This window comes from Eulemur rufifrons, chromosome 16, assembly GCF_041146395.1.
Source record: "Eulemur rufifrons isolate Redbay chromosome 16, OSU_ERuf_1, whole genome shotgun sequence".
Classification (NCBI taxonomy): domain Eukaryota; kingdom Metazoa; phylum Chordata; class Mammalia; order Primates; family Lemuridae; genus Eulemur; species Eulemur rufifrons.
Genome location: NC_090998.1, coordinates 55,481,191 through 55,497,340, shown reverse-complemented (window position 1 = coordinate 55,497,340; position 16,150 = coordinate 55,481,191). Strand labels below are relative to the sequence as shown.

Here is a 16,150-nt window from a genome sequence, read left to right as displayed (position 1 = left end):
CCAAGGACAGGTACCAGTCCCTGCCCCAGGGTTGGGGATTGCAGATGTAGACAATCACATTATGATAAGATGATGACTTTACCTGAGTTATATATAAAACAGGACTCAAAGAGAATCCTTATTTCACTTTGGTATGTTTAGGGAAGGTATCACAAGATAGAGGAAGCATCCAAGCTAGGACTTGAAAGATGACAAGGAGTTTGCTAAGTGACCAAGCTAAGGGAAGGGCAGTTTACAAAGATTGGTTTAGTGGTGAAGATCAAGAAAAACAGGAAGTTCAAGAGAAAGGATATGAGTGAGAGATAAGGTTTGTAGTATTTGCTTAATAATTTATTAAACTGAAAATTCATCTGAGAGAGAGGCACATATCTGCTTTCTTGGCATTAAGCCCAAAGGTTTTTTTAAAAAAACTTTTGGAGCATAAATTTTAAAAGGCTAGGCAGCAATTTGAAGACTGATTTGTTGTTATTAGATTCAACTCATTCTGACAGGGCATGAGGGAGAAGGTGGGGAGCAGTGAGGGTGAGAATAAACAAATAGAATATTTTTTTTCCGACAGCCTTGAGGACAGGGAACATGTCTGGTAGATCCTAGTTTGCTCAATGTCTCTTAGTGAATGTTAAGATAGTATTTTCTAATACTGTCTTGTTTGTATTAAAAACAATATTTTAATAATCATAAAACAAGAAAAATCATAATCTTTTTCTTTTATTAAAATAATGCTTTGATAATTATGTCTACAAATAAATTTTTGTGAGCCTCAAATTAGTCAGGACACACTCTTAGAATTTTTATAGCTCTTCATATATCTGGTCTAGATTGCATATCCAATATTTAAAACAGTACAAATAAACTATAATGTACATTTATATATAACTTGAGAAATGAAAATGAAAATAATTCTTCTTCAAGGTTTTACATATTTTTATTTGGTTTACAATTTGTTTCGATTTAGGGAGAAGGACTTCTACAGAAGTCTTTTAGGGGGTCAATTTAGGGGAAGAATGTCCACAGAAATGTTTATGTACCTTTTTTGGAAATAACAGGCATGACAGTAATTTCCCTGGAAGAAAATTTTTAGTAGCAACATATTTAGAATACAGTCTTGTGAATACAATATGCAGTTGTTTACACTAAAAAATCCTTAGTTTTAGAAAGTTTCCAACTGTCTAAATATCAAAAGAACCCACATTCTGGTATAAAGATGAACCATTTTCTTTATCATACTAAAATTAAAATTTACCCGTATTCTAACATTGAGAAATGAGATAAAATACCAACATTTTAAAGTTTACCTAGAAAAGATCAACAATGTCCTCATAGACTATCTATACTATAATATATATAAAATTTTATTATCTTATTTTCATTTTTTTAAATACATGATTTGTCCTATTTTAATAACATGATTTATATGTTAAACAGAGGGTTAGAATGTGGAGGGCAGTGAGAATTTGGCGGCAGAAGACCTGTATTTAGTCTCGATCACAGGCATCTGTTTCTATCCTTTGTGCAAGTTGGCACATAGTAAATGTCTGACTGAATAAATTACATTAACAAAGATTTCTTCAGGTATAAAACAGTGATAATACCACTTACCAAACAGTATGTTTGTAGGAAAAATTAAGAGAAGGAATGGGTGCCAGAATGCTTTGTAAGACTCTGAGTTAAATTTTAAAAATCTGTGTTAATACAGTTTGTTATTTTGTATAAAATATCAAATTTCAAATAAACTCCAGTACTTGGCTTTGACAAAGTATTTTATTTATAGCTATGTTTTCCTTTTAACAAAGATACCATTAACAACAAATTTGTTCAGTATTCATTTTAAAGGGTAAAGATGTCTTACTGATCATTAAAAATAATACTGTAATTCAGGTCAAACACCACTGTCTTTCTACCTCCTTTGGTAAGTCATTGTAAGAAAGAATATTTTGTTTAAAAGGAAACACATTTGATTATAAAAAGGTCTACAGTTTAGAGTTTTCATTGCATTCCAATTCAACAGCATTTACTAAAGTACTTGGTACCTATTTCTTTTATAGCATTTATCATATTGTATTATAAATATTATTTGTTTCCCTCAGGAGACTGAGCAACTTGAGGGCAGAAAATCATGTCATATTCATCTCATATCAAGTACCTAGCCTTTGGCTGGTTCTTGTGTAGAGGTCAGTGCCCAGCTGACACAGAATGCTTAAACAGAGGATCTGGGTCGTGACCAGCAGAGGAAAAAGAGCTATTATAATTTTGATTAGTTTTATGGTCAGAGTGACAGAAAGTCTATCAACAAACTGAAAATAGGATTTTAAGAGATTCCTTTTAGGTTTTTCTCTATGAATGAAGCTAGTTTTAAGGTAGACAGATGTTATGTTAATAAAACAATTTGGTACAAGGAGGGTTTGGAGCATGCTATCAGGACAGTAACATGAAAGTGACAGAGAAAACACAAAAATTTATTCTCAAATTACTGAGTGGTAGTTTATTCAATAGTGTCAAATGATAATAAATGAAGATGAAGTACACTTACCAAGCTTGTTATCTTTTATAATGTTTTATTTTTATAATATTTAATAAGATATCAAGATATTATTGAAGATGGGAACTGGGCTGCATTCATTAGTGTTTTGTATTTGGGGTGGAGGATGAACCACATGATAGTCTATACTTGGAAAAAATAGTTTTTGTTCAAATGATTATTTGCCCAACTTATTTTGAGTTATGAAGTAGATACGGTCAGTTACATGTTTGATAATTATATACTGGTAAAAAGGTATTTGAAACCATATTAGAAAAAAAAAACATGTAATCACAATTCTAAGGAACTACATCCAATACTTAGGATAAAGATAAAGTGACTAACAAGGTTTATACCATCCACAAAAGGATTTTCATAAATATTTGTTGTAAGTACCTCATGGGAATTAAGAGACTTTTCCTACCTTTGCACTTGCTTGGGAGGCATTCCTTATTAAAAGAGAGTGCTAATAGATTGTTGCTAGGATCTAAGCAAATGTCATTTAAAAAAAAAAAAAAAGTAGGCAATCCAAACAAAGTTTTTTTTATTCGTAGTCATTACAGAAAAGATTTACATCAACTTATGATTAGGTATATACTACTTTCCTATGTTTGTATCACAAGCTTGAATTAGGGTTAAATAACTTATAATTAATAACTTATTAATTATATTAATTAATTTTTACATAATTTGATCAAAACTGAAGGAAAGGGTTCCTATTAAACATTTGGTGAAATAAAGCAAACCTTTTAATTGTTCAAGTGGTAACCATAAGAATAGTTCTGATACTTCTATTTTGTCAAATAATTAGCATTTGCATAGCTTTATCACAGACGTTCATATATCTTTATAGAGAACTACATTTCATTTCCCTTATGTACTATGGTTGCTGTATTTGACTTACTAAAAAAGGAGATAAAAAACAAGCTGATGTGTAAGATAAATTGATTACATTTTAACTTATAAACTGTGAAGATATAGTAAGTACTTTTCTGAGATTAAATTTTACTGTAGGTTTATGAAGAGAAAAAAAGCCCACTATACTGGTATGTTATTAATATTTCTGAGGTATAGAATGTATTTGTAAAGCAGTTGAAAAAAAAAAGCTTAAGAGTTTTGGTATCAACACACATGGGAGCACCAATTTTGAGGTTGGAAATGTGATATTTTTATTATGAAAAAAAGAGTAGTATACATTTACCTATTTGCTTCATTAAGGTAAAAGTTAGATTCTGAACTTTGTATTATTTCACTGCATATTTTCTTAGAAGGTGAATATAATCAGCTACCAGACTACCAGTCTGAGGTACTTGAGGCTTTACCTAGTTTGGATGACTCAAGAGTACTTCACATTCAAAAATACTGTTTTCAAAATATTTTACAACCTATTTTAAAATCTATTCCTATAAGAGAGGCCAAGCTCGCTTTTACTCGTAAAAATATAAAGAAAGCTTAAATAAAAAAATTTGCCCTGTACCTCAGGGTTTTTTCTATAAATTTTTAAATCACAGTGCCAATAATGTGATTAATAATTAATAATTTAATTAATACAAAACCCAGTAGTTTTAAGGTCATATTTAATGTTGGTTAATTCCTACTTAGCATCTTATTTAGAATGTAATATCCCAACTTTGGTACAGGAAAAAATTCTTTTCTAATATAAATTAAACATATTACTTATCATAAGCTGTTCTTTAACAGTAGTTTAAAAAGACAAAAACAAAAACACCTTGCAAACATACAATTTCCTAGCAAAATTTTTAAGTACGTAATTCTCATGTAAGGCACTTCTATTCATTTTCAAATGAAAATTTCATAAAATTTTCTATTTTTTTGTAATCAAGTCTTCATAAGTTATATAGTAATAATTTTACTTCAGGTAAAATTTTATTAAATACTGAATTTTGGCATAATTGCCATAAATGTCTTTGTCTCTGAAAAGAATGAAGAATTGGCATCAAGTTCTATGCAAGCTCAACTTAAATGAAAGTACTCTTGGTCTGTTTTAGATTTAGAGACTTGGTAATGTTTTATCTTGTTGATCTTGTTCAAGAATCTTGAAATTTTCCAAAGGAAGATTGCTTAAGGCAGCTGGTAAAATGTGTTCTGATGTGCCCTTAGGTAATATGTTACTTGATTCTAAATTCTTCACCAAGCACGTGGCTTTGATCCATCTTCGAGTTGCTCTGCGTTCTTTTTGTAGACAAGTTTTCATTTTTCTTCTTAAGCTTGCTATTTCTTTTTCCAGCTTAATTATCCTCTTTTTTGCCTCCATAGGATTCCTAAAGGCGTAACTGTGTTCAAGTAGTACTTGCTGACTACTAATGTTTGATTTTAAATTAGATGGTCCGGCTGGAGTACAACTGTTGTTTTTCTTCAAAAGATTCCTTGACTTGAGTTTCTGAGCCCAATAAAATTAGAGGGTTGAACATAAATTATGGAATATCACAAATAAATAAATACTGTCCAGTTTTGGATCACAGTAAACTATTCTTTTAAGAATCAATTTTAAAAGTTTGATAGGAAACAGCAGCAGCCCATCTCATGTAAACATGGATTAAGTTTCTGAACTGGTTGAATTAACTCTAGTCACCTATTTTCTTTTTGTTCTCTCTCCAAAGAGATTCAAACACTGATTTGAAAATTGACAATGAACTTCAAACTATTGAATATGATTCTACGGAGACTTTAAAAACCCTTTGCAATGTACTTACTAAGGTCAATTTAGTATGTATTTAGACATTTTGTTTATCAGTAATGTTAATTTGATCCCCCTTTTAGTTAAATACTATTTTCTTAATTTGATGAATATTTCAGACCCAGGGTCCTACTTAATAAAAATGGTAGGATCCATAGAAACATATTCTTAAGTATCAAGCTTCTAAATAGATTTTTCTATTAATTGTTCATGGTTACATCTTCAAGGATTTAAAATCTGGCTAGGAACTTTCTGCCCAAATCAGAAACCCGAGGAGCCTGTTTTTTCTTTATCTCTTTTATTCAAATAGCCATCAAGTTCTATTAATTCTACCTCCTAAATATTTCTATCATGAATCCTCTCCTCTCCATCATTTGTAATGCCACTACCTACAACAGGCCCATATCATATCTGGCTTGACTATGTTACTCTCTATTACCCATGTTATTCTTTATTAATCTCTCTACTTCATTTTGATCCTCAATCCATATTCTGCCACCAGAATAATTTTTCTAGCAGATTTGGCATTTCTGTTCTGGCTAAATTCCTCATTGCCTACCCATTATCTAAAGGAAAAAAAATTCTTTACATGGCATACTATACCATTTAGGATCTCACTCTATTCTGCCATTCATCATCTTGATTTATATTCCAGCAAACTACTAAACTACTTAAGAGTTCCCAGATTATATCCTATCCTCATAAATTTGTGTCTTTAATTCATTAAATAAACTCCCATTGAAACACATACTATGAATTCCTGGGGACACAGCAGTGAACAATTAAGATAAATATGGTTCCTGTCCTCATGAAACCTATAGCTGGTCCCTTTGCCTAGGATATTAGCAGGGACTCTTTTGATCTTCATATCCCCAGCATCTAACATAGATTCTGGCATAATGTAAAGTTTAATTGTATTTAAATGATCAAAATGTCAAAAATAAGGTATATTTCAAATTCAATAAAAATTTGAATGCATATTATATCCAAGGCACTTTTTGAGGTGGTAAGGATTCAGAAGCGAAGAGGACAAAGTTCTTGCCCTCATGAAGCTTTTCTGTGATAATTAGTTCACCATAACCTCTGCTCTCATTCAGATAGTAACTCATGTACACTTACAAATTTAATTGTCACAAATAACAGAAGCAGTTATTTTTCCTCTCTCAGAGGAAAACACTTCTGTTCTACTTTTCAAAGCTGAACCCTCTATTTGTGTTCATTCTACCCCCTTTTACATTTTGGTGACCCTGTCTTTCTCAGCTAGGTTTTCCTCTCTGATCAGATCTTCCCTTACTGGATAAAACATTGTTTTAATTAATTCATCTTGTACCTTAATTCTCTCTTTCCTTTTCAATATCACTTGCTAACATTTTATTATTTCCTACTCACCCCTCAACCCACTGGCTTTTGTTCTCACCAAGCAATAACAATTGTTCTGCGCAAGGTCAAGAACGCTCTCCTGAATTCCAAACTTATAAGTCTTTAAGCCCAGCCTAAATCCCTGAGCTCTATGAAGTTTTCTGTGATGCTTCTTCCCTCTGAACTGACATCCTTTAGTGTAACTCTGGGTGTGCCCCTAAGTGCCCTTAAAGCACTTGGCAAATGTTAGGTGTGTGTCATCTTAAAATCAGAGCAGGGTGATAGTGGAGATTTCATTACTCACATGTTTTCTGTCTTACCAGTGGTACAATTATTAATAATATTTGGTAGTAATTAAAATTCCAATATAGTAAAACAATTTGGATTGGGGAAAGAATGTTGGAGTCAGGAGACCCGAGCTCTAATTCTAGCCTGCACCTTTACTGCAGAAGAGTCTAACTTTCTTGAGGTATATTACTAGGTATGAATTTCAGTATATCCTAAATTGCTCCATTGTATAAACAAAAAGGAATGGGTTCTAAAAATGGTTAAAAAAAAAAAAAAAAAAAGGAGAGTAACATTACCTACCATTGACTTTATATGGGTACAAAAATCAAAAATGGTTGGAACAGCATCCATTTTAAGTCGTCGAGTTTGTCCTGTTAGGTCAAAACAGGAGGCTTCAAAGTGCTTTGAACAAAGAAAAGTGTGTTTTCCTGGCACAAAATTTTTGCGCCTAACTAGGCGAACCCATTCTTTTCTTCTTTTAGGATCCAAAGGAAACCTTAAAAAAAAAAAAAAAAAAATAGGCAACTCAAATTCCAGCTGTCATACTCTAGTTGTACCTAAATGATTAAAAGAAATTTAAAAGGTGGTAATTTAAAGTGTCTTCCATTTACATAAAAAATTTTAAACTCACAATATCTAGACACAGAAACAGAAACCAATTCATGGTAATTTTTATAAAGTATAAAAAAATAAAGAACTGACTTTAGTGAGTTTTCTGAGCTTTTAAAAAGAGATAATTTGTTCCCAACCTAGTTCTTAACATGCACAGTAAAGTAAAACATGACTAAACTGATCTAGACCAAGTTTATGTGGAACCATTATAAGCAGGAGTAACTTCACAATGCTTTGCTCTGCTGCTGGTATAAGTAGTCAAGACAAATCAGATACCTAAAGATTAAATTTTATCAGGCAAAGTCTAAGCAGATTCTGGTACTCCTTCCTCTGTGTTCCATCATTATGACTCTTAAACGACATTGTTTTGTAATTTTGCCATTTTAATAAATTTCCAGTGAAATAAAGGATTGTATGTTTCTTGAGGATAAGGATCGTTAACATATCTTTTCATCTATTTATCTTTGACACTTAGCATAGTGCCTTGCAAACAGTAGGGACTGAACAAAAATTTGCTAAATTAATACAAATACAGAATTTGTAGCAATGTTTTTCTTTCATATTTATTAATATTTCAAATGCAAAATACAGTTGACCCCTGGAACAACGGGTTTGAATTGTGCAGGTCTAATCATACGTGGATTTTTCTGATAAATTTATTGGAAATTTTTTTTTAGATTTGAGACAATTTGAAAAAACTTGCAGATGAACCATGTAGAAATGTCGAAAAAATTAAGAAAAAGGTATGTCATGAATACCTAAAATATATGTATATTCTATCATTTACTACCGTAAGATATACATAAATTATAAAAAGTTAAAATTTATACAAACACGGACTGTACATGGCTCCATTCATAGTAGAGAGAAATGTAAGCAAACGTAGATGCAAAATTAAATCATGACTGCATAACATTAAGTGTGGTATGGTATATGCTGTGCTACTGTAATAATTTTGTAGCTATCTCCTGTTGCTATTGTGTTTAGCTCAAATGTTGCAAATTTCCATTTAAAACTTCATGTGACACTGATTATCTCTGCCCAAGCAATTTTGTCTCAGTTTTCACTGATACATAGTTAAATTGTGTATCATGGCAAAAAGTGATCTCTTGTGGTTCTTGAATATTTTTCTTTATGGTTAGTGCAATACCATATACCTTGAATAACACCAGAGGACCCATATGAGTGCCACTAGTGATGCTGGACATGCTCCCAGGAAGCAGAGAAAAGTCATGATGATACAAGAAAATGTTGAATTGCTTCATGTAGCTTGAGGCCTGCAGCTGTTGCTGCCTGCCATTTCAAGATAAATGAATCCAGGACGATTGAAAAAAAGAAAAGGAAATTTGTGAGGCTGTTGATGCAGGTATGCCGGCAAGCACAAAAACATTGCACTTTTTGCAAAATACCTTTTTATCTTGCATTGAAAATGCAGCTTTTATGTGGATGGAGGATTGCTATAAGAAAGGCATACCTATAGATTCTAATATGATTTAAGAAAAAGCAAAGTTATTATGTGACAACTTAAAGCAGAAGGAAGGTGAATGATCTAAAGCTGGAGAATTTAATGCTAGCAAAGGATGGTTTGATAATTTTAGAAAGAGGTTTGGCTTAAAAAATGTCAGGATAACAGGAGAAGCAGCTTCTGCCAACCAAGAGGCAGCAGTGAGTTCCCAGAAGCCATTAAGAAAATCACTGGAGAAAGGATACCTACCTGAACAGGTTTTTAATATAGATGAAAGTGCCCTATTCTGGGGAAAAAAAAGCCAGAAAGGACATTTATTAGTAAGGAAGAGAAGTGAGCACCAGGATTTCAGGCAGGAAGGGATAGGCTAACTCTACTGTTTTGTGCAAATGCAGTCAGGTTTATAAGGACTGCCCTTATCTATAAAGCTGCTAAACCCCTAGCCTTGAAGGGAAAAGATAAACACCAGCTGCTAGTCTTTTGGTTGTACAAGAAGGCTGGGACAATGAGAATGCTTTTTCTGGATTGGCTCTGTTGATTCTTTATCCATGAAGTCAGGAAGTAACTTGCCAGTAAGGGACTGCCTTTTAAAGTTCTTTTGATATTGGCCAATGCCCCTGGTCACCCCATAAGTTCAACACCAAAGGCCTTGAAAGTGGTCTACTTGTTCCCAAATACAGTGTCTCTAATTTAGCCTCTAGATTAGGGGTTCAGAAGGACCTTTAAAGCTTATTACACAGGGTCCTCTATGGAAAGGACTGTCAACACTATGAAAGAGAACCCTGACAGAACATCATGAAAGTCTAAAAGAATTACACCATTGAAGATACCATTGTTGTCACAGAAAAAGCAGTGAAAACCATCAAGCCTGAAACAAATTCCTGCTGGAGAAGTGTGTCTGGATGTTGTCCAGGACTTCACAGGATTTGTGACAGTGAATCAAGGAAATCATGAAAAAGATTGTGGATATGGCAAAAAAGGTGGTGGTGGTGGGGAGGGGGTGGTGAAGGGTTTCAAGATATGGAACTTGGAGAAATTCAAGAACTAATAGACACCACACCAGAGGAATTAACAGAAGATGATTTGATGGAGATGAGTGTTTCTGAACAAGTGATAGAAAACAAATTGACACTTATTCAAGACTGCTTTTGACTTCTTTTATGACATGGACCCTTCGCTGATAGAGGGACTGAAACGAAAACAAATGGGGAAGATTGGTATAGTACAAAAACATTTTTAGAGAAATGAAAAAGCAAAAAAGTCAGACAGAAATTACAATGTGTTTTCATAAAGTTGCACCAAATGTGCCTACCTCTCCTGCCTCCCATTCCACCTCCTCCACCTCTTCCACGTCAGCCAACCTTGAGACAGCAAGACCAACTCCTCCTCTCCCACCTCTTCCTCAGCCTACTCAACATGAAGATGATGAAGATGCTTTATGGTGATCCACCTACACTTAATGAATAGGAAATATATTTTCTCTTCCTTGTGATTTTCTTAATAACATTTTCTTTTCTCTGTTGTAAGAACACTGTATATAATACATATAATATACAAAATATGTGTTAATTGACTGTTATTGGTAAGGCTTCTGGTCAACAGTGGACTATTAGTAGTCAAGTTTTTGGGCAGTCAAAAGTTGTATGTGGATTTTCAACTGTGTGGTTGGGGGATTAGCACCCTTAATCCCCACGTTATTCAAGGGTCAACTGTATACTGATCTGCACCCAGTATATACCTGTTAAGGAAGAGACAAATATAAGGGGCTGTCTCTAAAAATTCTACTGGTTAACTTGGAAACATAAGAATCAGCATTCACATGTAATAAGTTTGAATTCAGCTCTTCTTTAGTTTGACTACCTTATCCTTTAAGTATTAGTTATGAACTGATTAGTGTTTAAAAAAAACTATAAAATCCAAGTTGGAAGATCATGTGGTTCAGAAGCCCCCAAATGAAGCCTCATTAGGTAACAGCTTTGAGAATATCACATATATTAGGTTTGTTCAAATTATCTGCAATGAGAGGCAGAGATGATAGTCCAGATTTACAGTCAGCAACTTCCCATATCCTGTCCCCAACCCCCTCAATCTCAAACATTTCCTGATCTGAAGATGTTAACATTTGTATGTCTCTACAGTTTGTATGTTTTCATATGTTTTTCCTATTTCATTAGAAAATAGAAATTTTCTGATAAAGACATTTTCTCTGCCTAGCCCTCACCTCTTAATGATAATCTGTTCTCATTGCAAAGATCTCTGTTCCAATATTTAATGGTTTGGAAATGTTTCCTAAAGCCTAAGCTAAAAATCAAGCTTTAGTTAAGCACATTCTTCTTGTCAGGGCCTCAATAAAAACTTAGAACAAGTAAGTACTATCATTGCATTATCATTTGTATAAGACTCTTCAGACATATGAAGACTATCTGATATTATTTTTCAGCTCCTTAATTCTTCTTTAAAGCTCTTTTTAAAATTAGTTCCTTAATTATGAAACCAGTGCCTCAAAGTGAACCTTAACTTGACCAAATTCCACTTCCTTAAGACTGCTAGGAATCCCATTTACTAAGGAAGTTTTTCATGATCAAAGACTGGGTTAAATGTTGCTATTAATATAATCATATAGCACTAATATCACTGTATTCTAATTGTTTACTTTTCTATCTCCCTCACTAGACTGTAAGTTTCTCCAGGGTAGGAGCTATGTTTTTCACAACTTTATCCCAGGATCTAGCATTGTACCTGTTAGGCACTCAATGAACTTTTCTGAGTAAGTCAGTGAATGAATGAACTAATGGGGTTAATCTGGCATTACTAGATAATCTTTAGATTATCTGTGATGAAACAGAATAAGAATAATAAAAAATTTTATATTTTGGTATAATGCTTTTGTGCAGCAGTAACCTTAGTCATGTTTTGGATGTGTTTTTTTGATTTTTCTCAGCACAAAGGGTGAGAGATGTAGTCCATAAGCTGAATTTAAGTTCAGCTTAATTTAGCAATAAATTATAATAACCTACAAATAATAAAAAATTTAACATGGTAACAGATGCACATATTCCTGTCTATACAATAATAGAACCAGGCTTTCATAAATGACAGATGTTTTAGAAAATCACTTACTATTTTAAACAGTGCTATTTTGCTTGCAACTTTAATAAATAGTTGAATGCTTCTTACATTCCAAGCACTGTCCTAGGCACTGAAGACATGCTAGTAAACAAATCAAGACATGGTACTTATCCTCTATGAGAATATACTGTAATGGGGAAACTGGGGAATAAAATAGCTTGATGCCATAGAACAGAGTGACTGAGAACATTGTCTCTTGACTCAAATCGGGGCACCCCATCCTGACTCCTTTGCATAATAGCTGGATAACTTGAGGTGTTATTTAACCTTTTTAGGTTTCCTTTTTATCATCTATAAAGTGGGGTAAGAATGGTACCTAGTGCGGTTTTAAGGACTGAGTACATGCGTAGCCCAGTGCACAGTACATGGTAAATACTAAATCAATGCTATTTACTATAAAAGTAATTACAAGTATCCATGAGTCTTACAAAAGTATAAGTACAGGGTTGCATTGAACCATAAAATAGGAAGAGCTAGTCAGGAGGCCTTAAAGAAGGAATTAGCTGGGGAAGTAGTGGTGAAGAGTGTTAAGAACATCTTGAGGACAGGGAAGAATATTATGGCATGAAATGATGCTGGAGGGCTAAGTCCAAGAGTAATTTTGAACTTTATCCAAAATGGCATTGGTAAGCCATTAAAGGGCTAAATTCTGAGCTGATTGTTAACAGAAAATTTGTGAGAGCTGGTTGTTAAACATAGCCATTATTAAAAATTAAATTATATATAAATTGCAATTAAAACTAAAGGTAATAAACACTAAAAACCCCTAATTATTTTGCTGTTATCTAAACTCTTAAGGTTATGTCTGTTGCATCTATATGGTGGAAATACTATATAGTGTGGGACTGCTGATGGCATATTGGTAGCTTGAAAACAGTCGTGGTAGGAGTATTTATATCAGGGAGATTAGGGAAACACTACAAATCAGGGCTTTCCCCCTTCCCTGAAGAGCCAGTTGTTAAACATTTAGTAACACGCCATTGATTTTATAGAAGAGTGGCTAGGCATACATGAAAGGAAGCAGTGAACCAGTTAAGCCTGTTGTAATAATCTAATCATTAGGTAATGATAAGAAGTCAAGGGAGGAAAACTTCCAAGTTTCTGGATAGATGGTGTTTCCATTAATTGAGAAAGAGAATACAAGAAGTGGAATATGTTTGGGGTAAGAGAAAGGGCAATTCATGAATATGGATACTGTATCTGGGTGACTGGAGGGAGACCAGGGAAATACTGAGTAGACACTTGGCCTATAATTCTGGAACTTATTAGAGATATGGACTGGAAACATTGATTGGGGGGGTATCAATGAGTAGATTTTAACTGAGACCACAGGAATAGCTGACATCATTTTGATAAGAGTATGAAGACCTGGGATAGGGGTTGGGGAGAAGGGCTGGCAGAGGAGATTGAAGATAAGCCAAAGAAGAAAGATAATCACAAAATTATTGTCAAATAATTCAAAAGTAGAGAGTATTTCAAAGAGGAAATTATGACACAATGTGAAAAATGAATGTAGAGAGACATAGAGGTCATGTTAGCAAGAGCAGTTTTCAGATTATTGGGGAGACTTAGACTAGAGTGGACTGAATAAGAGGTAAGAAAAATAGAGACAGAAAGTTTAGGCAATATAACTTGTACATGGGGATATAGAAATCTAATGTCCTAGAAGAAGAGTTAATCAGATATTGTTTGTACTTATGAAATAGGAATGTATTTTTATCATAATCAATGCTGTTTTAAGGTTTAAATTTCTGAGATGATACATGAAAATGTTAATTTTGTAACAGGCAAATGGTATGCATATTATTGTACCACTGTCCATCTCTTAAACATTGTTATTGGTGCCTGGAGTCCTCCCTCTCTTTCATCTTCCAAATCAAATTAGTAAATTCAGTAGTTTCTCCTTAAACATCTCTCAAATCTATCCCTTTCTTGCCATCCCTACTGTCAATACCACCCTAGCTTGGGACACAGGGTGGACTCTTGTTTTACCATAGCTTCCTAACTAGTTTTTCTTTATCAATTTTCACTTCCCCTGATCCAGTGCTGGTTTGGAGTACAGCTGGCTAAGTACAGTGTTTAATTTAGTTGACATTGTAGCAGGATCTCCCTGTGAAGGAAACAGTAACTAAATTAACGTTCTGTAATAAGCTCCTTTCTCTCCAAGTTCATCTCTGATGATGCTTGACCAGCACTTTAAGTAACATTGTAATTCTCCACACTGCAGCCAGAGGGCTTTTTAATATAGCATTCCTTTTAAATCCCGCTCCGCCCCCCCCCCCCCCCCAAGGCTTCTTGAGTACTCTTAGGACAAAATAGATACTTAAGTAGCATAAAAGACTAAATCTATGTCATCCTTTGGTCTCATTTGAAATGTCACATCGTTTGAGAAGTATTCTTTGACTTCCAAGGCTAAGTTAGGTCTCTGTGACTGTCTCTTCTGTGGCACTTAAATAATTATTTATGTCATGCTCCCCCATTAAACTCCAGGAGGGTAAGAATTTTCTGGATCCTTAGCATAATGTCAGTCAATTACGAACTCCGTACATATTGATCGATGAATGAAGCGCTACATTTGCATAAAGTAGTTTAAAAACAGAAACATCACAAGGATTTTTTTTTAAAGTGGTAGCTTTTAATAAAGGGGTACATTTAGTAATAGGAAAAAAGTTAAGGATATAATTTTCTGCATTCTAAGAGCATATAAGTTGTGAGGTATATAAAATCAGACCAGTTTTCACTTAACTTTTTAATGTTTCTTTTCTTCAGCCACGTGGCAGGCGCTTGCAGAGAAGGTAAACATTTACTGAGTATCTGTTATTTTCCAGGCAATGTTCAAAGTGCTTTCGAGAGTTCTGACTTGATAGAACTAACGAATTTTGATTGCTCTTCCAGTAAACGAAGGAAAAATAAAACCCAGGTTCCTTTTATTACTCAGTTCTAGTAAGAACAGAAAGCGTATCTTTTACACTTTCATTAACATCGCTTAATTCCATGGCTATCAAAGATGCCTCAATTCCTCCGCAGTTACTCTGTGTGACTATTAGAAATCTAAATGCTTCCCATGTCAATTCGGCTAGTGAGAATTTCCTAATTTTAACGAGAACACAGCAGGCTTTAGATTGCTGACTTGAACGGGAAGATCTCTCTGTCCCTTATGGCGTCATTCATGCCAAGACCCGGTCTAATATATATAAGTAAAAGAATAAAAAATCAAGGTAGGCTCCTGTCACTTTTTCACTAAGGGGTAATCACCACACAGTACTTGGATTTCTTTTAGAGAGTAAAACTTCCCCGAAAGGAGAGAAAAATCGGACAGATTTGAGAAACACAAAGACAAAAATGATGCTTCCCTGCTACCAGCTGGGAAAATTATTAGAATGAGTAGAATCCTCCTGTTCCTTCCACACAAGCGACACCCAGAATAGGAGCTCCCTTTTCATCACCCCCACTCCCTGCCCAAGTTACCTGTGGAAGCTGATGTTAATGTGTTTGTTGTAGGTAGTAGCACAGCCCGCCGCGGCGCAATTGGTCGGCATTTCCCTCTCCCCCTCATTCGGCGATGTCTTAAGCCTGTTCTGAGGCGCTGGTCGCTAAGCTTCTTTCAGGCAGAGGCTGTACAATCGAGGCAGGCGAGCCTTAGTCGAAAGAGCTTAGTCTCGAGAGCCGGGTGGGAAAAAGGGGTGTGTATGTGGGGGCGGAGGCGAGGGAGGGTCAACCTTCCCTTTCTTTTTATTAATATGGCGGACTTGAGCCAGCAAAGCTGACCATCCTGGAACTCTAGTCGCCTTCGTTTGATTTCACCAACATGGCCGACACAACCCGTTCTTTACCCCTACCCCCAGGAGGGAGATCTACTGCGTCTCTTTGACAGCAGTCATCCGGGCAACAGGAGGTGTTTTCCCCTGCGATTACTATAAAACTCCCTCAAAGTTGCAGCTAAGAACAAGTCTGCCCACCCCCGCACGCACTCAGTTGTCCCAGACTGAGGCGGGCGAGACCCGTAGACCGGAAGGGCTAACCCGAGGAGAGACTAAAGACTACAAATCCCATTGAGCATCGTGCTGTCATTAATTATTAT

General features: G+C 34.7%; 1 protein-coding gene across 1 annotated transcript; it reads right to left on the bottom strand.

The window, feature by feature from the left end:
- Positions 1 to 4,245: 4,245 nt before the first annotated feature.
- Positions 4,246 to 16,060, bottom strand: THAP2 (THAP domain containing 2). Its single transcript, XM_069490407.1, has 3 exons — positions 15,538 to 16,060; positions 7,164 to 7,359; positions 4,246 to 4,919 (listed from the first exon to the last, which is right to left on the bottom strand). Exons 1-3 carry the CDS (start codon positions 15,606 to 15,608, stop codon positions 4,530 to 4,532), a joined length of 657 nt encoding a protein of 218 aa, XP_069346508.1. The 5' UTR covers positions 15,609 to 16,060; the 3' UTR covers positions 4,246 to 4,529.
- Between the last annotated feature and the right edge of the window lie 90 nt (positions 16,061 to 16,150).